Source organism: Tripterygium wilfordii, chromosome 10 (assembly GCF_013401445.1).
Source record: "Tripterygium wilfordii isolate XIE 37 chromosome 10, ASM1340144v1, whole genome shotgun sequence".
NCBI classification, from domain to species: Eukaryota; Viridiplantae; Streptophyta; class Magnoliopsida; order Celastrales; family Celastraceae; genus Tripterygium; species Tripterygium wilfordii.
Window position 1 is genome coordinate 6,265,895 of NC_052241.1, and position 22,177 is coordinate 6,288,071.

Below are 22,177 nucleotides of genomic sequence, written 5' to 3' on the forward strand. Positions count from 1 at the left end.
CCTTGCATGCGCCTTAGCTGAAGGTCAGAATGTAGCTTTAGGGAGTATTTGGCTAGGCCGTATTTATCACTGTCTTTCTTTGCTCACCTTTGAGAAACCCTACTACCATCGTTTTTCCGGTAGCCTTTGGATTCTTCAGCCTTGGTTGTTTACTTATTTCCCTGCTTTACGTGCTCCTGGCTATCCACTACCTGCCAAATTCACTTCTTATGGGAAGTCTGTTTTAGCTTGCACCAGTGATATGTCTTTTGTAGAAATCTTCAATTTCTTCTTGTCCTTTCCTTCAAATCGACCTGATTCTGAATATTTCTTGTTCACTGATACTTTGCCTGGTGGTCCTTTGATGCCATTGTTATCTTCAAAAGTTACCATATCTATGGTAATGGACCATATCCTTCGTGATTTCTAGGCCACCCTTGTTACACCTAGGTATCTTCATGAAGGTGCCAACATTGATAACCCCATGAACTCTACTTGTGGCTTTGAGGCCTACAATCCCCAACTCTGTGTTAGGTAGTTGGGTTATACCCAAAATGTGCCTCTTAACCGCCTTTCTCATTACAACCCTTCTGGAGATGAGAGGACCAACATTCAATCTAGAGAAAGGATTGAGAACCAGGTGGCTGCAAATAATAATTCTTTGAGAAGATTTGTATTTTAGCTGCTACTACCGTTCAGTCCTGGTTGTACTTCTGACTATCTACCTTGGAGGGAAAGGTATTACACATGTTTGCTTCCACTTGATACGCTTCCTCCTCTCAATACTATTTCTAAGGCAGACATTGCAGATGTTACTCCTGGTATGTTTTCTTTACCTCTTTTTCTATTTGCTTAACTGTCTATGAGATTCTGATCTGGTAATATACTGTGCAGCTATTCCTGCTATTCCAATTTCCTTTAGAAAATTGAACATTAAAAATGAGCCAATCTCTCCCAAGAAGAAGCCAAAAACCAATAGGAAGATGGTGGCTGTGAGAAGATCTTAACGATCTTCTACTAGAATTAAAAAGACCACCCAATCTAGTTCAGAACCTGTCACAATTTCAGGAGATGATGATAGTGAAGCTTCTGAAGATGAGAGTGAAAAGATTTCTACCAGCTATATAGGAGTTCCTCCATCAGATGAGCCAATTGTTACTCCCAAGATTTCTAACCAACCTTCTGGCTCAATTACTGCTCTCTCTTCTCAGGTTGATATCTTTCACTTTCCTTATTTTGCTACCACAAATAATTTTTTTATATTTATGGCGGTATTTTATGTACGCAGGCAACAACATCATTCAAAGTACTTACCTCCATCATTCCAACCAGCGTGGTAAATCCATTGGCTGGTCTGGACTTCTCTTTCCTAACTCCGCCTCCTCTTGCTAGTAAAGTGCCAACTGAGGAAGAACTACAACATGCCACCAATAGGTTGGTCCAGTTTTTTGAGAAAAATCTTCCAGATGTTCAAGAAGCAGATGGTAAGGAAGCTTTAAAGCAGTGAAGCCTCTGCTGGTAGATCCTCAGATAGCTCTTGAGAGTAAAAGTAGGCCCATTCGTCTAGAGCATGATTTGCATCATCCACCAACTGCTTTCCATCAGGATTATTCCCTGGAACAAGCTTTATCTAGCAAGTTGGTAGGTTTATCCAACGACCGAGCTGCTTATGAAATTTTACTTGCCAACTCTGAAAATCTAGCTGCTAAAGATGATGGGATTCAAAATGATATCATTGCTACTCAAGAACAAATTGAGGCTTTAGAACTCAAGATCCAAGGTTTGAAAGAGAAGATTTTGTAGCAATATGATGCAAGAAACCAGGTGCATGAGAAATTCCAATATGCTCAACAAAATCTCAATTCTCTGGGTGCTTCCATCACGTCACTACTATTAGATGCTCAAACTTGGTCTTCAGATTTGCAGCTAACTGAAGCATGCCTTCAGGCACATCAGAATACCTGGTCAGATTTGAAGCATATATTGAATTGATTTTGGATTTTGGCCATTATTTGGCCTTGGTTGGTTTCTTAGAAACCATTTTACTGCCATCTGTATTGGCTTCTTTAATTCAGCTGGTACTTGATTTTGGCCATTATTTGGCCTTAATTTTGGATATTTCCTTTTATAATTGCTAACCATTTATCTACAATTTCTTTTGTGTGGCATGTGGCCATCTAATATTTTTTCTTCATGATATGTGGCCGCTAAGTCCAGCTCGTAGTTACGGCTAAATAGTCTTCTTTTACATTCTTTATATCATTACGGATGTAGATTCTCAAATGCTTGGGAAGTATGGCTTTAAGTATTTGCCATTGATAAATCTCTTATGTGGTTGATCATCTAGGTCTGCCAGCCAATATGCATTACCTTTGAGGATTCTGTGGACCTTGAAAGGTCCTTCCCAGTTTGGAGACCATTTGCCAAGCTCTCTGTCCTTGATTCCTGGTGGTAGGATCACCTACCACACCATTTGGCCTTCATGGAACACTTTCTTGTTGTAGGCCTTTGCTATCTTCTTCTTTTGGACTATCATCCTGTTCAAAGCCTCCATCCTGCTTTCATCCAACTGTTCCAGCTCCATGTTCATAGTTTCTGAATATTCTTCAACATATAGATCATGTTACATCATGATCCTCAAAGATGGGACCACCAGCTCCATAGGTAGTACTGCATCATGCCCATAAGTGAGAGCAAAAGGGCTTGTTGTAGTGTTTGTTCTCTTGGATATACGGTAGGCCCATAATGTCTCTGGTAGTATCTTGTGCCATGCTTTGGAATTATCCTCAATAGTTTTTTGTAAGATAGAGATTATCACCTTATTTGAAGCCTCTACTTGCCATTGGCTTGAGTATAGTATGGAGTAGATGTGAGCAATTTGACTCCATAATCTTCCAGAAATGCTTTGACCTCCCCTCCAGTGAACATTGTCCCCTGGTCAGTTGTGATGATTCCTGGAATGCCAAAGTTGAAAATAAGGTGTTCTTTGATGAAATCTACAACCTCTGCTTGTTTGACCTTTTTTTAGGGGTATTGCCTTTACCCACTTTGTGAAATAATCAGTAGCCACCAGGATAAAATGATGACCCTTAGATGAGGCAGGAAAGATTTTTCCAATGATATCAAGTGCCCACCCACTGAATGGCCATGGTTTAATGATAGGTTGTATATCCGCCGCTGGCGCTTTTTGAATGTTGCCAAATTTCTGACATTGTTGACAACCTTTTGCATATTTAGTGCAATCTTTTAGGATGGTCGGCCAATAATAGCCGTGCCTCCTGAACAACCATCTCATCTTTGGACCGGCTTGATGTGCGCCACAGATACCTTCGTGTACCTGTTGCATTATTTTCATACTTTCAATAAAGCTAGGGTAGCGAAGTAACAAACCATCAGCTCCTTTTCTGAAGAGTTCACCCTCGATCATTACATAGCTCTGTGCCAACACTTTCACCTTTCTGGATGGTGGATCATTGGGATATGTCAGATGGTTAATGATATCTCTCCTTCAATCTTCCATCTGATCATCAAGAGTTAGGCATTCAACTGCCATGCCTCTTTCTCTGATAGATGGATGAGATCATTTTTCCACCGTGATGATTTGTTGTATCAAAGTCTCTAGAAGTATTAAACCAGAAGCTAATTGGGCCAATCTGTTGGCCTCATGATTTTGTTCTCGTGGAATGTACTTCAATTCCACCTCCTGGAAGTTATCAAGCAATTGCAAGGTTGTATAGTAGTATGGAGCCAATGTAAAACTAGCACATTTGTATTCTCCGGCCAGTTGTTTTAGCACCAATTGAGAATCTCCAACCACCAGAATATTTTTGGCTCTTAGTTGAAGCAAGATCTCCAAGCCAATTATCAGTGCTTCATATTCTGCCTGGTTGTTAGTACAATCAAAATCCAAATTAAAAGCTAAGCTGGTTTTTGTACCTCTTGGGGATTGAATGACTACCCCAGCTTCAGCAGCCATCTCAGTGCTAGACCCATCGAATTTTAGCACCCATTCACCTTCATCTTCAAAGATTGGTGTAGTGTGCCCGTCTATCATGCCTTGTAAGGTCTCAGGAATTTCCAAACATGGGTGGTCAGCAAGGAAATCAGCAAGTGCTTGCCCTTTGACTGCCTATCGTGGTCTCCATTTGAGGTTGAATTCTGTCAAGGCCAATGACCATCGACCTACCCTTTCTGTTAGCAATGGCTTGGTCAACATGTGCTTGATCAAATCCATCTTTGAGATCACGTACACCTTAGTTTGAAGCAAGTAGTGCCTCAACTTGGTACATGCAAAATATAATGCAAGGCAGAATTCTTGTCTTGCACGAAATTCTCCTCCTATACTTCTTGTCTTGCACGAAATTCTTCCCCATAAACCATGATCCTACTGCAGTTAACCCCTCATTTGTGCCATTTTCTATCAGTTTGAAGCCATTACCACCTCTTCATATCAGTTTTCCCTTAAATCTCTCATGTGCTACCACCTGGACCACCTTGTTGTAACTGCCACAACCTCCTCCACTTTACATAGGCCACTCTCAGCACCACTCTTTCTTGGGCAGTTATACTCATCAATTGGGCTTCTCTTTTTCAATAATATAGGCTTATGGGCCATAACAATCCAAATCATAATAGGTTGCACCATAGGCCGTGCACATGTTCTAAGCCCATTAGGCCCAACATATTTTTGGTGCCAACACCCACAATGCACTATTTTTCATTTCATTCCAATAGGAGCTCTTTTCATTCCAATTATCAGTCTTCCGTTTTTCTTGCTTTTTTTTCCATATTGACACTCCTGGCATTCTATGTCCTTTTCCTGGCAAGGCAAACTTCGAGCTAGCGGCTTGTGTTCTCTAACTGCGTACAATTCATTTAGTGTAGATGTCAGATTCGATGCAAAATCCTTCAAACCATCCTATCAAAATCCTTTGGGCTGACGCCTGACAATAAGCCCTAACACATCTACAAATCCAATATCCATATCCACAAAACTCCTATTCCCAACAGCAAGAATTGTGAGGTCTCATGTCCAGATCAGAAGACGACGAACATATTTTTGGCAGACCTAGTGGGACGTCAGTATCAGAAGCAGCCAATATTGTGACGTTTTATGTTAACGTAGAAGACGATAAACATATTTTTGGCACGCCGGTGGGACATGAAGTGTCATTAACTTGCAATCATGCCAAAGAGAACTGGAAAAGCGTCAATAGATAAACCAGTTGGAGCCCATCTTCGTTGCCTTCACCAAAGGAGTCACACAACAATTTCCAGCCTACTCGTTTTGGCAAAGTCAAAGGAGAAGGTAATGTGAGCCCTGTACTCGTCAAACTTCATAGCTCGCTTTACTATTCAGTGTGGTAAAGTTGGCTCTGAGGATGACTACGAGCTCAGATTGTTTGGGAACTCTCTCACGGGTATAGCCTTCTCTCTTGGTATATCAAGTTACCCGCTAACTCTATTGATGCATGGACAGAAATGGAGGAGGCTTTCCATAAGCGATTCTACAAAGAAGAACCAGAAGTCACGGTAGTAGATTTGTCAAGAATCACTCAATTTCCAAGAGAGCCGATTGAATCGTTTCTTACCAAATTCAAGGAAGCCATGATTTGATGTAGCACTAAAATTCCAGAAGGAGCAGTAGTGGCATTGGCAGTGAAAGCAATACTCGTTCAATTCAGGAAGGAGTTCGATGATTTGGACTTCCAAGACTTCTCTCACCTGACTGCTAGGTTTGTTTGCTACAAAAGAGTCTTGAAGGAAGAGCAAGACATGACCAATTCATCCAAAGGAACCTACTACAGGTACTCAAATTGCATGGTGGCCAATGTCGATGATGATCTTAACCAGGAGGTAGTCGTAGTAGAAATTCTAAGTAAGAAGTCCTACATTTGCAAAGATGCCGTCAAGTCAGAACCTCCTAAGCAGCCAGCTACAGGATCATCCAAGTCAACCAAATTTTATGCTTATAACGTATCCAACACAGAGAAGATCTTTGATTGCCTTTTGGCAGACGAGATGATCAAGCTACCTCTTGGGCATAGAATTCCTCCTCCCAAAGAAATCTGGAAGAAAACTTACTATAAGTATCACAATTCTTGGATCCACTTTACCAATGATTGTGTAGCTTTCAGGAATGTAATTCAAGCAAGGATAGAGAGAGGAGATTTTATTGTTCCCGAACCAGCAATGGGAGTGGATTCTGATCCATTTCCTACGAAGATGGGAGCTAACATGGTTTTAGTCAACATAGGCCACATGCCTAGATCAACCCCAAGACAGAAGGTGAACCTGGAAGATGTTTAGAAGGCCAGACCTCCCAGCAGACACCAGAGACCTCTTGTCCAGTCACCAAATCCTAAGGAGTTTTGGTCTAATAAGAAGTTTTCACAGAGGTAACAACCAATGAGACCCTCTGGAAGGCTGACGTTTTGCCCAGAATGCGGACACCAGATATTCAATCAGAGATAACCTTTACAGAAAGAAGAAAGATTCATCCCAACCCAAGGGAAGAGACTAAAGGCTCATTTTCAAAAGTTAGAAGCTTCAAGCTCGAGTATGGGCTTGGGGGCAAGCTCAATCAAGGGAGCTAGAAGGTTTGGTGGTAGGCCAGTCCAACATCGTTCATCTCAACCCATATCCAGGATGATCAAACCTCCAGCTTCTCCTGTTATTGTTTAGGTGAAGGTCCAGCATCTAAAGGATAAACCCTCACTCACCAAGTCTTAGAAAAGAAGGTTGTAGAAGAAACGATAGAAGGAGAGGAATGCTGTCAAGCATCCTGAACAGTCGTTTGAAGAGCCTATCCAATTTCCATCTAGGCAGTCTATTGAAGAAGGCGTTCAATTCGTTGCTGGTGACTTTCTATCCTTAGCTTTGGGGAGAATCAACTACCATTCACTTTTCAAGCAAGAGACATAATATCCAACAGAAGAAATGCATGTTCATAAGAGGAATTCATACCAACAGGAAACTCATAAAATCACTCTTGACTCAAAAAGATAACATTCTTGAGGAGTCAGCCTACTATACAGTAGGAACAGGGCTTGGGGGGAAAGAATGGAAACTCTTTTGCAGACCCAAGGTATTCTGAAGATCTCTCCTACAATATGACTTATATTCAGCCTAGAGATATTGCAAATGTTGAAGCAATACCAATAGCAAGTCTTTCTATCACGTAGCAGCCAACAATTGCTACTATCCTAAATGAGCCAGTCAAGGAGTAGAGCCAAAAGTCAATCAAAGATGAATCCTAAAGACATTCTCTAGAAAAGTCTCGAGGGAACCAGCCAGTGGCAATCAATTTATAGGAAGCTTCTACAAATTTAGAAGATGAGGCAGCATCCTGCGTCATGTTTGAAAAGCCAACACTTAGCATGATTTAGCACCTGCGGCCTATCTATCTTTTAGGACATGTGGATGTAATGATGGTCAAAGACTCCTGGTGGATAACAGATCAGCAGCAAATCTTATGCCTCAGTCTACGATGCATAAAATAGGTAGGCGAGATTATGAATTGGTTTTTACTGATGCTACTATATCCGATTTTGTAGATGGTATTTCTACAACTCAGGGTATTCTGGCTGGAAACCTCACACTATTGGCAATAAGGCCATGACCACTCCGTTCTTTGTGATCAACTCACGTTATTCGTACAACCTTCTATTGGGAAGAGATTGGATACACTCATGCATGGCAGTTCCATCCTCTTTACATCAATGTATGGTGTTCTGGAACAAGATTGACATAGAAGTGATTAGGGCAGACAAAAATCCATTTTTGGCATCAGCAAACTCTGTAGAAGCCAGGCTTTATGTTAAATACATTGGCAACCTCAAAGTTACAAGCCTGGACAATAAAGGCAAACCCAAATCACTTACCTTCAACAAGGATTCATCCTTGGAATAGGTAAAATCTATTTGCACTCAGGTTTTTGGCCCCCTAATGACCAGAATTTGCAGGCCGATTACCTATATCATCCAAGAGATCAATGATGTCAAGACCACCAACAAAAGTTGACCAAGATCAGGCCTTGAAGGTCACCATGCAGAAGATGACCTCCTATTTAGTAGAGAAAAGTTTGGAGAGTTTGTTTCAGACTGACTCCCCAATGAATGCAGTAGAATTGGTCTTTGAAGAGGACCAACCAGAAGATCATGCTATCCAGATAGATGACCTGAAAACTGACGTTTAAGATCCTATGGACGAAATCAATTTTGGAACTGAAGAGTCTCCAAGACCGTCCTTCATTAGTCAACTCCTGCCTCCAAACATCAGAGAAGAGATGATTCAATTACTTGAAGAATTTCAAGAATGTTTTGCATGGGAATACAAGGAGATGACACACAAGGAGCCTCTTAGAAGAATGTCAAATGAGGTGACATTGTTGGTCAAAAATGAATTGGAGAGGCTTCTCAAAGTTGGGTTCATTGGAACTGCAAGGTACGTGAAATGGTTATCTAACATCATTCCTGTAGTGAAGAAGAACGGACAGATCAGAGTTTACATCGACTTTCAAAATATGAATCTTGTTATACCAAAGGATGAGTACCCTATGCCTATGACATAAATACTGGTGGACTGAGCAGCAAAGGACCAAGTTCTATCCTTCATGGATGGACACTCAAGCTACAATCAGATTTTCATTACAGCAGAAGAAGATACACCCAAAACAGTGTTTAGATGCCCAGGTGCTCTAGGGGCATTTGAATGGGTATTGATGTCATTCGGCCTAAAGAATGCAGGAGCTACATATCAAAAAGCTATGAATTCTATTTCCCATGACATGATTGGTAGATTTATGGAAATCTACATTGATGATGTGGTGGTCAAGTCTCCTTCTCATAGGGAGTACCTTGCATATCCCAAGCGAGCACTCAGTAGAATGTGGAAATACGGGCTAAAGATGAATACCTTAAGTGTGCCTTTGGAGTTTCAGCAGAGAACTTCCTAGGATTTTTGGTTCATCAAAGAGGCATCATCGAGGTTGACAAGAACAAAGCTAGAGTTGTTCTCGAGGCACAACCTCCTAGCAACAAGAAGGAACTTCAAAGATTCCTGAGGTAGATCAACTTCCTCAGAAGATTCATCTCCAATCTTGCTGGGAAATTCCATCTATTCTCTGAGCTCCAAAAACTAAAACAGAAAGAATGATTCATATGGGATGACAGACATCAACAGCCATTCCAGAAGATTAAGGAGTATCCAGCAAAACCTCCTATCCTTACTCCTCCTCTGCCCAAAAAGGCGTTGAAACTTTACATTTCAGTAGTAGAAGGTTCAATTGGTTGTCTCCCAGCTCAGGACAATGGGAACGACAAAGAGTAGTCGGTCTATTATCTCAGCAGACTTCTATCTTCTACGGAACAAAGATATTCTCCTATTGAGAAGCTTTGTTTAAGCTTGTTCTTTGCTGCTACCAAGCTCAGACACTACATGCTACCAGTCATAGTTTTGCTCCTATGCAAGACTGACCTCATCAAATATTTGTTGTCTCGATCGATTATCAGGGGAAGAATTGGCAAATGATCCATTGCTTTGATGGAGTTTTCTTTCCAATATGTACCTCAGAAGGCGGTGAAGGGATAGACACTAACAAACTTTCTTTCTCATCATCCTTGTCTAGACATTGAAGAAACAGAGTCTCCAGAGTTGAGGACATACCTAAATATCCTATTCTCCATGGACGCTCATGTTTGACGGTTCCAGAACAGACTAGGTGTCAGGATGTGGTATCGTTATCATTTCTCTTGAAGGTCAGAAAACTCTTCTGTCCTTTTAGTTTGATTTTGATTGTACTAACAACCAGGCAGAGTATGAAGCACTAATCATTGGACTGGAGATCATCAGAGAGCTAGGTGCGCAAAATATTGAAGTCTTTGGAGATTCCCACTTGGTGATCAACCATTTGGGAGGCACATACAAATGTCATAGTCCAGACCTTGCACCATATTACATGGCGGCCAAGCAGCTTCTAGAAGATTTTGAATATGTAATTATATCTCATGTTCCAAGGAGATTTAATGCAGAAGCAAACGAGCTAGCACAGGTGGTCGTAGGAGTCAAAATTCCCCAAGGAGCCTACGACAAAACCATCACAATATACAGGAAACTTCTGCCTTCTATCAAAAGGAGGGCAATTGTTGTTCTGGACACGTTTCATGTGGAGATTTCAGAGTCAGATTAGAGGTATCCTTTAATCCAGTCCCTGAAGTATCCAAATTTGAAGGCAGACTAGAAGACTAGGAGAAGAGTAGTCAACTATGCGCTAATGGATGGAGAGCTTTATAAGAAGAGCCAAGAAGATGATTTACTCCTGAGATGTTTGAGTTAGGAGGAATCTTTGAAGATAATGGCGGAAGTACATGAAGGAGTTTGCGGAGCTTATCAAGCATGCTAAAAAATGAGGTGGCTCATCAGAAGGTATGGATACTTTTGGCCTTCTATCCTGGCATATTGTATCCAATACTCCAAGTGATGCCGGCCTTGCCAGATATATGGGCAGATTCAACATTTACTTGCTACTACTATGCAAACAGTTGTGAGGCCATGGCCATTTAGGGGATAACCTATAGATCTCATTAGGAATATCTTCCCACCTTCTAACAAAGGACATTATTTCATCATAGTAATCACGAACTACTTCACAAAATAGGTGGAGGTCTTTCCACTCAAATTCGTAACTAAGTAGGACATGATAAAGGTTATCAAAGAGAATATCATTCACAGATTCGGTCTACCTTAACACATTGTGGTAGACCGAGGCACAATTTTCTTTGGAGATCAGGTACAAGCTTTTGCCTTGAAATATGGTTTTGAAATTTCACATTCTACACCATATTATGCTCAAGGCAATGGCCAAATGAAGTCTACTAACAAATTTTTGAAGAACATTATCAAAAGAATGGTGGAGAATAGGGCAAGGGCTTGGCATGAAGCTCTTTCAAAAGCTCTTTCGGCTTACATGACATCAAAATGGATAGCAACAGGAGCTACACCTTTTATGCTGACTTATGGGCAAGATGTAGTTCTTCCTATGGAGATGGCAGTTAGATCAACAAGGGTAGCCTTGTTGAATCAATTATCTTCTGCAGACTATTATCAAGTTATGTTGACGGAGCTGTAAGGCCTTGATGAAGTCAAACTTGCTGCTTATGACTATTTTCAAATTTAAAAGCAGAAGGTCATAAAGGCTTATAACAGGAGAGTGCTAGAGAAGACATTTTATGTTTGGAAAGTTATTCTCCCCATTGGTTAGAGAGACTCAACATATGGAAAATGGTCACAATCCTGGGAGGGACCCTATTAGGTGACAACGGTGAAGAAAGGAGGTGTCTACTGGTTACAAGATCTGGACGGGACCCAACACCGGCATCCTATAAATGGGAAGTATCTCAAGAGGTATTATCCTATTCTATGGGAAGCTACGGATAAGTCTGTATTGTGCCAACCTTCTACCCTATAGAAAAAGCCAAAAAACACCTTTAACGAGAATAAAATTCCATCAATCCTACCCTATCCACAATAAAATCTTGTCATTCAGGAAACCAAGCCAGCATCCCAATTATTCTACCATTAGCCATTCAGAAAAAGTCACAAAATATCCAAAATTACGCCACCAAAATGCCCAAAACAAGAAAACATAAAATCCAACAAGTTACTAGGAGCATTCAAGTGAACCACGCAAGAAACCTGAGAAAAAACAGAAGCAGGGGGAAGGAAGTTTTAATGATTCATCAGGGGTTATCAAGCAGAACCTCCAGAGGGATCATCAGCATCTTAATCACCAGCCAGCGACATGTCAACTGGCATGGTTACAGCAATATGAGAGACTTCATTAGAAGGGATGATAAATTCAGCACATATATCCTTCAACTGGTCCCATTTGGCAACAGAAGTTGCAGTGTTCACCTCAATGAAAGACTTTTCACTGGCAATAGGTTTTGCACGATCATCCAGCTTGGACACCTAAGCATACACAACCTTAGATTCCTTGAGGGTGACATCATTCTTCTAAGATATAGTAGCCAAAGTCCTTTCATACAACTTCACTTTTTCTTGGACGATGACATCAATTGTCCTATTTTCATCTTCTTCAGCAACCAGAGAAGACTTCAGCTCACTGCCCAAACTCTTATGCTTAGCATTATGCTCCTCAGCTTCGCCTCTTCAGGATTCAATTCTGTAAGACGAATTCTGTTGTAGCTGAAGTCAGAGATAAGGATGGGGTGATCTTTGGAGAAAGTCAAGAGCCTGCCACGAACGGAGTCAGATAAATCTGAAGCTTGCGGAGTTTTTTCTATGGCAGTCTTTAGGTTACTGAACATTGAATGGTGCAGACAAGTTTCAGGCTTAGTGGCGTCAAGAGTCTTCAGGAGTTTCTCTACTACTGTTATCCGTTCTTTAAAAGTTGGTTTAGGGCCAGTAGAACTAGAAGCCCCAATCATTGGAATTCGAGGAACTAAGACTGAAGTCCAACTGGCCAACTTAGCTAGGAAGCCTTGGACGTTAGTGGAGGAGTGACAAATGGAGTACTCTTCTTTTTCTTGGGAGTAGGAGGTGCTTGAGAAGGTGGGGAATCATAATCAATCTGCAAAAGACATAAGGAGATTACTCTCAAGGTTAGTAATTTACATAATAGTTCATTCAAAACAGAAGCGCTACCTTCTCTAGAGAATCGTGAATGGTATACACCTTAGTGGACCAATGGAGGGGGAACTCCTTTGGAGGATCTCAACACCTGACATCCACAGTCTTTTTAAACTTTTGGAGGGTTGACGGAGTTTTTGTAAACACAATAGAATCCACCTTATGGCTATCATTGTCTTTTGAGGAAGCTTGAATAGAACCTGCAAGAAACAACAGTATTCAATACATGCAACAAATAGAATGCAGTAGCAACAATTTCCAGGAGCTTACCAGAGTCACCAGTACCATTCAACCTTGGGTCAGGAGCAACAACGACTAGGAGTTCTTCTAGATTGTGGGAGAATTTTTGGTTCACATATTCAGTCCACCGGTGGGTGAACTCTGGGGTAGCTTGATGGCATTCAGTGAAGGCAAAAATCTTGGTTGAAGACAGGATTGAAGCAGACACAGAGTAGATGTTGATGAGAGCTTTAACCAACCACAAGCCCCTGCCAGAAAATGATTTGTTCTCTAAAATATACGGTGGCAGAGGAACCATTTAGACGAGTCCAAACTGTCAAGCCAGTTGAGTTGTATTATAATACTATACTCCGCACTTGTTGTTATGAGGAGACTCCCTAAAATAATATGGAAGATCATTGGAAGACAGAAGGTTGATCCATAATGGCACAACGGCCTCAACATCTTCAGCAATCTCCATGTCACTTGGATCAGTGCTTAACCAATCAGGAGTTTGTCAACGGTTAAAGGGGAACAAAGCAAAATCAGTAAACTGGAAGAAATCCTGGTAAAAGTTAGAGAAGCAGTCCTTGAAGATGTGACCCAAAGGCTCAACTCATTTGAATTGCAGACCAAAACAATCCAGGTCTAAGGAGGCAGGATTTCGTTCAGGGCACAAGGGCTTGAAGTAGGCCCATAACCAAAGCTACATTATCCACAGAGGGCCAGGGCAACTCTCAAAACCAGACTCAATGAACGATCTCATGGCCTGGTACACCAACGCTAGGACCATAGGAGCAAAGGAGTACACTACCCTGTGCGCTCTGCAAAGGGCAAGTCTGGTGAAATCCTGGGTTCTATCGAAACTGTGTCTTTACCTTTTGCAAAAGTTTTCAACCAAAATAATTAGGAGATATCTTTTACCTTTGGGCAAGCGAAATAGGCTTTTTCTAAAGGCTCGACGACGTTGTTTGCTTCTGGACCCTCAAACTTGATCCCCTAAAGGAAGGCAAGATTCTAGGAGGGTGGGCCCTGAAATGGAAAGAATTGGTCTCCACGTCCCAAAATTGAGTAGCAGCACACAGGATTGCTTTGTCAACATGGAATTTTTGGTCACTAATCAAGAGGAAGTCCTGGATCCCAAGTCTCTCCCACAAATGTTCCAGATGAGGGTAAAGGTGACCAAACCAGTTGCCATACCGTGGGTCCTCTATGGGCCATAGGCAGATTCAAGAGGTCTTAAAATAAGTAGCCTATGAATGAGTTTGGGTGAAGGGAAGCTCGAAGCCACAGAGAGGGTAGAAAGAGTTCAGTGATTTTGGGAAAGAACCAACAAAAGAAGGGGCGAGTTCGAAACTCTCAGATCTAAAGGCTGGAGTAGAAACTTGCAAAAAAGGATGGCCGTTTATGGGGATTTCTTCTTGAGTAATGATTTCTTGAACTTGAACACCTGGGTCAGAAGAAAGATATAAAGTTCCAACGGCGGCCATGGTGAAAGATAGCAGAAGAAATTTTGTGAAAGAAGGAGTTTCGTATAGAGAAGAGAGACGAAGAAATGAGAAGACAGTAGAAAGAGTTTTTCCTCTGTCACTCTTTGGGTGGAGGTGAAACTCTCAATGAAAATCGTGTCAGCTTAGCTAATTGGTGGAGAATAAGGCCAAAGATCACGCTGATGACTCAATAGATGGAGGATCAAAAATCAAAATTCAAATCATTCCCTTGTTCCAAGAGGAAGGTTTGAAAGGGGCATTGTTTGTACCAAAACTAAGTCCTACAAGTCAGTTGACATGTGACAAAGAGGGACCCACAATGCACAAAAGGCGACCAATCTACTGTTGACATGTGGCGGAGGCAAGGAGATTTTTATGCTAATCGGTGTTCATTTGTAGGTTTTTGATTGGTTGCTGGCATGAAATCCAGGGATTAGTTCTCAGAAATCAGGGCTGTCCGAAGTTAGTTGTCCAAGGAGCTACAATTTAGGGAGTTTTGGTCCTAACATAAAGATTCTTCCCAAACGTGGTTTGTTGGATTATGACCAGGAGGAACGTAATTTTGTTAGCTGAACAACCCGGTTTCCTCTCAAACACATTTCTAGGTGAAACACATCTCTCCATAGCGGAAGCCACGTTCATCCTGCACCACTCAGAAGTATCCATTTTCACATAGCTTTTCGTGTAGAAGAAGCAACAAGATAATTCGCCATGAGTCATGTTCTCATATTTTTCCTCATGAGGCCTGAAGACTCGCGAAGAGGTGCCTTCTATGACATCAAATAGAGTGCACTCCATCCATAAAGAAGCAGCATGACCAAAAGGACACTGCCATTATTCTCACTTTCAGGAGAAAGTTGTAGTTACAAGACTCAATAGTCCAGTCACTCGAGCAAGTAGCAAGAGAGTAGTTATGCCACGATTTCCATGACATCCCACGACATATCCAATAAGAAGAACAAAAGAAGTTCTAATCTCTAAGGACTACAAAAGAAGAAGAGAAAGAAGCAACAACCACCCCACGTCAAACACATACCCAACGTCTTCAATCTTTTATTTGCTTTCTTAGGCATGGCTCCGGCCATTTATCTTTTTATTTAGCATGGTTCCACACCAACTAATATTTAGATTTACTTTTCCAAAAGCCTGTACGGCTACGTTTTAGTTTAAGCTTGTAAAGCACGCATGCATTGTTTTTAATTTCATTCCAATAGGAGCTCTTTTCATTCCGGTGATTAGTCTTATGTATTTCCTGCTTTTTTCTCCCATATTGACACTCCAGGCATTCTGTGTTCTTTTCCCGGCATGGCAAACCTCGAGCCAACAGTTTGTGTTCTCTAACTGCGCACAGTCCATTTGGTACAGAGGTCAGAATTGGTGCAAAATCTTACAAACCATCCTATCAAAATCCTTTAGGTTGACAGCAAATCCTGACACACCTGTAAATTTAACATCCATATCCACAAAACTCATGTTCCCAATAGCCAGAATTGTGAGGTCTCCTATCTAGAGAAGAAGACGACGAACATATTTTTGGCACATCCGGTGGGACGTGAGTATCAGAAGCAGCCAATATTGTGACGTCTCTTATCCAGTGTAGAAGATGATAAACAATTACTTAAATAACATTAAATAATGGTTAAATATAATTGACATAAAAAACATCATTTAATGTTTGACTCGTTCTAAATATTTTACCAACTCCGGACCGTCCTGGTCCGGGTCACAGGACTGCAACCATCAAAAAGTGCCTGCAGTCCCGCTTTACGGAACCGTTGTGCCAAGCGCATGCATTAAGCCAGCAGTACCACTAACTATAAATTAGCAGTACTGGTAACTATAAATGAGTCGTACCACTGGCTTTCCATAAGTCAACGTTTAGACTTATTTTTTATTTTTTTTTTCAAAAATGAGGTGGGGCCCAATGTTATAACTGTAATAATTAAAGGCATTTTTTATAAGGAAAATTTTATCTACACACCATCAATATACTAAGTCTACACCACTTTCTCGTCATGATAAGCTTACATCAAAAAATTATAAGTTTACACACAAATTCATTGTATAAAGACCAAATTACCCTTATATTATATAATATTAGAACTATTTGTGTTAAGTTTACACACATTTAAACCCACAAAATATTCTCTCCTCTTTACCGTTTCCATCACTTGTGCCAACGGTTAAGCCTACCGATTCTTCAAATCCTGAATCACGTTGCCCTTACCGATTGTTCATTCCAGATTCGACTCATTTTTCTGACCTAGAAAAGGCAAAAACCAAGTTTCAAGCCGTGAGTTTTGAAGGTAAGCACTTGGATTCATATTTCTCTTAAAATGTATTATTAAATCTATCAAATCGAACGATATGGGGTTGTTTATTGTCACCGAAGCATGAGTGGGTGTGTGTAATTGTTAAATGGGGAGTTTTTTTGGGAATGAATCCGTATGCCTAGAATCAGTTAACCAAGTCCGATTTTGTGAAGAAAAGACGACAATATCGTGCCATTTTCATTGCTGAAAAACGACTGATACTGTCGTTTTTTGGATTGGAAAACGACTGACTATGTCTCTTTTTTTCTCAATACAACGACTGCGTCTGTCGTTTCTTTTAAAAAGAAACGACGGACTATGTCGTTTATTTTAACAAAAAACGACAGAGTGAGTCGTTCTTCAGCGTTGAAAACAACACAATGCTGCTGTTTTTGGGGCAGCAGTGTATAATATTCGTTTTTTAACTTGTAATTTTTTCCCCTTTCTAGTAATGGAGGTTTACAAGCGCAAGCGTAATAGACCTACAGCCTCCGCTCGTAGAGCGCATACTCAACAAATTCAAGGTGAGACATGTGGCTCTAATGATGCTAATAATCCACAAATGGAGGATGTTGTTGCACATGAGAACATAGAGACGCCACCTTTGCAAGCTGATGCAAGTCATAGTACGGATGTCCCTGAGGAGACTTCTTTTCTGTACGGTCCTCAGATATTAGATGTCATTCCAAATTTTAGTCACCACGTTGCATGTAGAATATCGAAAGGAAATGTAAGTATTATATTTTAATTTAAAAATTATTTAATGTCTTTACAATTAAATTGTTTATTAACTTAATTATATATGTCAGGAACGTGAGTCTATTCGTATGCATTCGCACGGATCTAAGCTATTGGAGTGGAAGATCCCTGTGACAGCCACTCGATTCAAAGCGCTTATTGATAGAAGCGGTTTGAGTGTTCTTGCATCTTGCACGTTTGCACATTGCGATCGATGGTTGATATCTGCACTTTTGGAGCGTTGGTACCCAGATACAAACATATTCCACTTTAGGTTTGGTGAGATGACTGTGACTTAGATGATGTGTCTTCTTTATTGCATTTACCTATTGAGGGACATGTAGTGGTTGCGCATAGATTGACTACGGCGACTACCATTACACTACTTAGTGATGCATTAGGAGTGTCCATTAATGAGGCAGTATCTGCACTTGAGGGTGGCACTGGACATACCGTAAAGCTTGAGTGGCTTCGAGTCCAGTTTAGTGGTGTTGATGACAGTTGCTCGCAGGAGCGGATAGTTTCATGTGCACGTGCATTGACTTCATGAGAGATTATGCTTGGGGTGCAGCCGCACTTTGTCATCTATATCTCCAACTTGGGGATGCAACTAAAGATGACACTAGACAGGTTGCTGGGTATCTAACTCTTCTAGAGGCGTGGGCTTATGATCATTTTCCACGAGTCCGTCCAATTCGATGCCCTTCAATTATACGTTATTATGAGGATTCACCCAAAGCATCTCGTTGGATAGATAGGGACATTCCTGGAGGTGGTGCAGATTTAGGAAGAGCCACACGGCTAATTTTTGATACAAAGTCTTCACAAGAGGTTAGCAAATTTGTTTACATGTGTTGTTATTTATTTACAATTACTAACATCTTACAATAAATGGTGATTTGTAGGTTGTGTGGGAGCCATATCGAGATGCCAGACATTTTCACCCCTTCCATGATATATCTTTCTTCACTGGTTGTATCCCATTCATGGATGTTGTTGAGCCTTATAGTCCAGAGCGCGTACTCCGCCAATTCGGACGTGTGTAGATTATTCCACCCCCTCCGCTATATCCTAACTCTCAGCGCGAGTCCATTCGCCGTGGGAAGCGCAAGGCAGACGTGATCCATGTTCAAACATGGGATAGATGGAGAGTCACCTATTGGATGACACATTGCGGAGTGTCCCTATTGGGATGGATGGGATAGATTGTATTGATGGATTTATGGAGTGGTATGTCCCACGTACTCATTTATATGTTCATCCTGTGCAGTTTCCAGATGTCGTACCTTTACCTCTACCACGTCCATGGGGTGTTGCGGACATCCAGGCATATGGTAGACTGCATGCTGCACAGGAGGTTTATGATATTGGTCGTGATGTGGTTGGTAGAGGTAGTGGATACTACATGGACAGTGGTGTCAATGATTTGGTGGATCAGTTTGAGAGGATTACTCGTATACTCAATGACACTGGATTACTTCGTTGGGTCTGACATTCTTGTATTATTATAGTATATGTAGTTTATTATGCATATCTTTATTTACTTTGTATATGCAACTAAACTTACAATTAAACTTCTACTAATGTCAGTTTAAATTAAGTGTAAACTTTATTTTGCATATCTTTCTAAACTTTATTATCGTGCAAATGTAAATGTAACATCTCATTAACAAATGATCAAATAGAAGTCTATCATCGGGACATTATAAAAAAGTAATTCTAGTCACTATCTATATCAAATGTCTCTCTAGTAGCAACATCTGAACCAGTTAATTCTGCAAACTGAGTAATCCGATTTTGATAAGGTTCATCCCATCCTTCAGCTTGGATAGTATGGTAATGATGCCAATATAAAGCCACTGGTGGTATCGGACAATCGTCAATAAAGCTCACCTGTATATGGATACACATTAGTACAGCAATTTTTAATTCGACAAATAACAAAATAATAATTATATTCATCATCACCTGCACAAAATGATTCCCGTTGACAAAGCCCAGTGCAATAATGTTCTTAACATGATAAGGTTTCGGTCGGCTTCTGAGTGGTAAGAACGTCAAACATTGATGTCTTGACAGCAATACAACCACAATGTTATATTGAGTAGCTATCAAGTGTCCCATATCTGTTATTGTCATCCAATACTTCATATCTGCAGGAGACTCATAATAATTGAGCGCTATCAAATGATCTTTAGTTCTATCACCGAAGATCTCTGTGTAAAATCCCTCCCACATGTTGAGCTCTTCCAATAGTGAATGTCGTACATATTTCTAGCCGTCTTTAACATCAATCCCCATCAAACCAGCAACAGCTCGGTATCCACAATTACCATCAGCGGCAACATCGACAATGTCATTGATATATTTATCTATCGCACTGGGGAATTGACCACGATATATATTTATTCCTAACGGCTTCTCCACAACGACCATTGATGTGATATTTGAATTGCGACTAACCTGTTGGAAATAAATTTAGTTGATGTTTAAATATAAGAATATATTCATAAAATAAGCGTAATTTACATACTGATAATTTATTTCTTCCTTGATTAGCTTGATTTTTTTTTGACAAAAATCTTCTTATCAGTTGAAGTCAGCTTCGATGATTGCGAAGATTTGTCAATGCATGTACTATCAACGAGTTCAAATGCAGAAGGAGCTCGGTGTGTAGATAGTTCAGCTTTTGAAAGTCTTACACGTGTCTTAAATTTATCTCTAGGCTCTGTCAAGTGTGTTGTGTTCGGATCAAATACCTCTCTGATTTTTCTTTGGTAATATGACCACTTCGAAGGATCTTCCTTCATTACTTGCGAAACATATCTAAAAAAAAATGTTCGATGTTACAATGGTTAAATTGTATAGAGGATGGATAAACACATAAAAATCAAGTTGGAAATTTACCTGCTTAACTCAGGAATGAAGTCAGGAATTTACGGAGGATCACGTGGTATAATTTGAAGGCGGCTCCAGTGGGTGTCCAATGCAGATAATGGGATTGGAACATCATCTCGAACGTATCGAGCGAGCTCATGGGAGCATGGAATACCGTATGTGCGTCTACTCACACAACAACACAAATATGATGGTGCACATGAACTATCTACAAACTTTAACTGCTCACTAATGAGATCAAGTGCAGAGGTGGAAACATATCCTCGGATTTCTTTGAAAAGTGTTGGTCTGAAATTATGCTGGACTACAGTCTTACTTTTCTCGAACGAGGCATATATTTCAGTAAAATGCAATTAAAGGAGAGAATGAATCTTCAACCATGAAGATTCGAAGCTCCCTTGGGAAGAACCCAATTGTCGTTTAAGCTTCGCATGTGCGCTTTCAACTTTGCAAAAAAAGATGTAAAACATATATATTTTTAATAGAATATGTATATAAAACACCCAGAAGATATGTTTCATTACCTATTTGTTGCTGTTGTTCCAAGATGCTTATATTTATTTGTGAATGCAGCAACAAACCTCTCCTTATAAGGATTTAACCAAGTATCTAAGACATATTCAACAGGAGAGGGATTTCTATTAAATGTGGTCATGAGATCATTCACTCTACGTAAATAATCATCCTCATTATCTGCCAAAACAACAGTATTCCATATACTGTCAAACAATTCCCATGAGGCTTTGTCACTAAACATCTTCTTGCACTTTGCCAAAATATTTTTGTTGATATGCCATCTACATAACAAAAGTTAAGCATCAGGAAAAACATTCTCGCTGGCACTCATAAGAGACAACTCCCTATCCGTCACTATCACTAATGGTAGCTCAATACTATTATCCTCCATAATTGATCGAAGCCGTTGAAGTACCCACAAGTAATTGTAAATACGCTCACCACCTATGTAGGCAAATGCAATTGAAAATGTTAAACAAGTTGATGTAATCCCAACAACTTCAAACAACGGCATCCGATATCTATTAGTCTTGTACGTACAGTCTAATAACAAAACACGTGAAAAAGTACGTAGCAAATCAATACACGTCGGATGGGCCCACATCAAATCAACTACAGTGTCTGTACCGTCAATAGAAGATCTATGGTACTCATAATACTTGAGGTCGAATAGTTTACCCAATAAATATTGCATTTGTGTCCTTCCGGCCTTCTCAATTACACGATGCCTCTGCCGTGCATTATAAATAGTTCTAAGTGTCGTTGCATTTGAAGGATAGCGATTCTTTATGGTACAAAGAATCTCCTTTGGTCGCAATAAATTCTTAGACATGTCATGTCTACCAACAACTCTGTTTGCTCATGTGTCAATCTCCCTGCATAACTATGTCCCTCAAAATACTCAACAGCAGGATGATTGTGCGTTCCCTATTTTATAACTTCCAGAAGCCAACCATCCCCTATTTTATTTTTCTTTCCCTTAAGTAAGAATGGACAACCACACTTTTTGGTACCGGTAGTTAGACGTTTCTTGGCATTCTTAGAGTCAACACTAATCGTGGGCCTATATGAACCAAACCTTTCGCATGCAAGCAACACTCGCGGCTTCCTACCATTTCCACCGCAATCAGAGGCTCTGATCGTAAGGACATGTCCACTTTGTATAGCAACCCCTCGAGCCCAAGAAATCAACTGATCTTTACTTTTGTATATCTGTCAGAGAATCACCAAATTAGTATATAAAAATGAACGAGGAAAATAAATTTCCTTAATTATAGTATACTCACATCATATGTGATAAATTTGTTGGTATAATCAGCCTTCATTAATTCAGAACTTGTCGTCGTAATATCTTGAAAAGAATGCTGCGAAGGG

The 22,177-nt window shown here is 40.4% G+C and overlaps 1 protein-coding gene across 1 annotated transcript; it reads right to left on the reverse strand.

The window, feature by feature from the left end:
- Positions 1-19,663: 19,663 nt before the first annotated feature.
- On the reverse strand, positions 19,664-21,635 carry LOC120007295. Its single transcript, XM_038857497.1, has 6 exons — positions 21,431-21,635; positions 21,142-21,346; positions 20,812-21,084; positions 20,330-20,452; positions 19,966-20,215; positions 19,664-19,852 (listed from the first exon to the last, which is right to left on the reverse strand). The coding sequence occupies exons 1-6, from the start codon at positions 21,633-21,635 to the stop codon at positions 19,664-19,666; spliced, it is 1,245 nt and encodes a 414-aa protein (XP_038713425.1).
- Between the last annotated feature and the right edge of the window lie 542 nt (positions 21,636-22,177).

What these genes read in the sequence shown, in the direction of transcription:
- LOC120007295 (XM_038857497.1), bottom strand. Translation starts at nt 21,635, where the DNA reads ATGTCTAAGAATTTATTGCGACCAAAGGAGATTCTTTGTACCATAAAG. An exon ending in ATAGTGACGGATAGGGAGTT is followed by an intron (nt 21,085 to 21,141) that starts GTCTCTTATGAG and finishes TTTGTTATGTAG; the next exon opens with ATGGCATATCAACAAAAATA. An exon ending in ATTATACCACGTGATCCTCC is followed by an intron (nt 20,216 to 20,329) that starts GTAAATTCCTGA and finishes ATTTTTTTTTAG; the next exon opens with ATATGTTTCGCAAGTAATGA.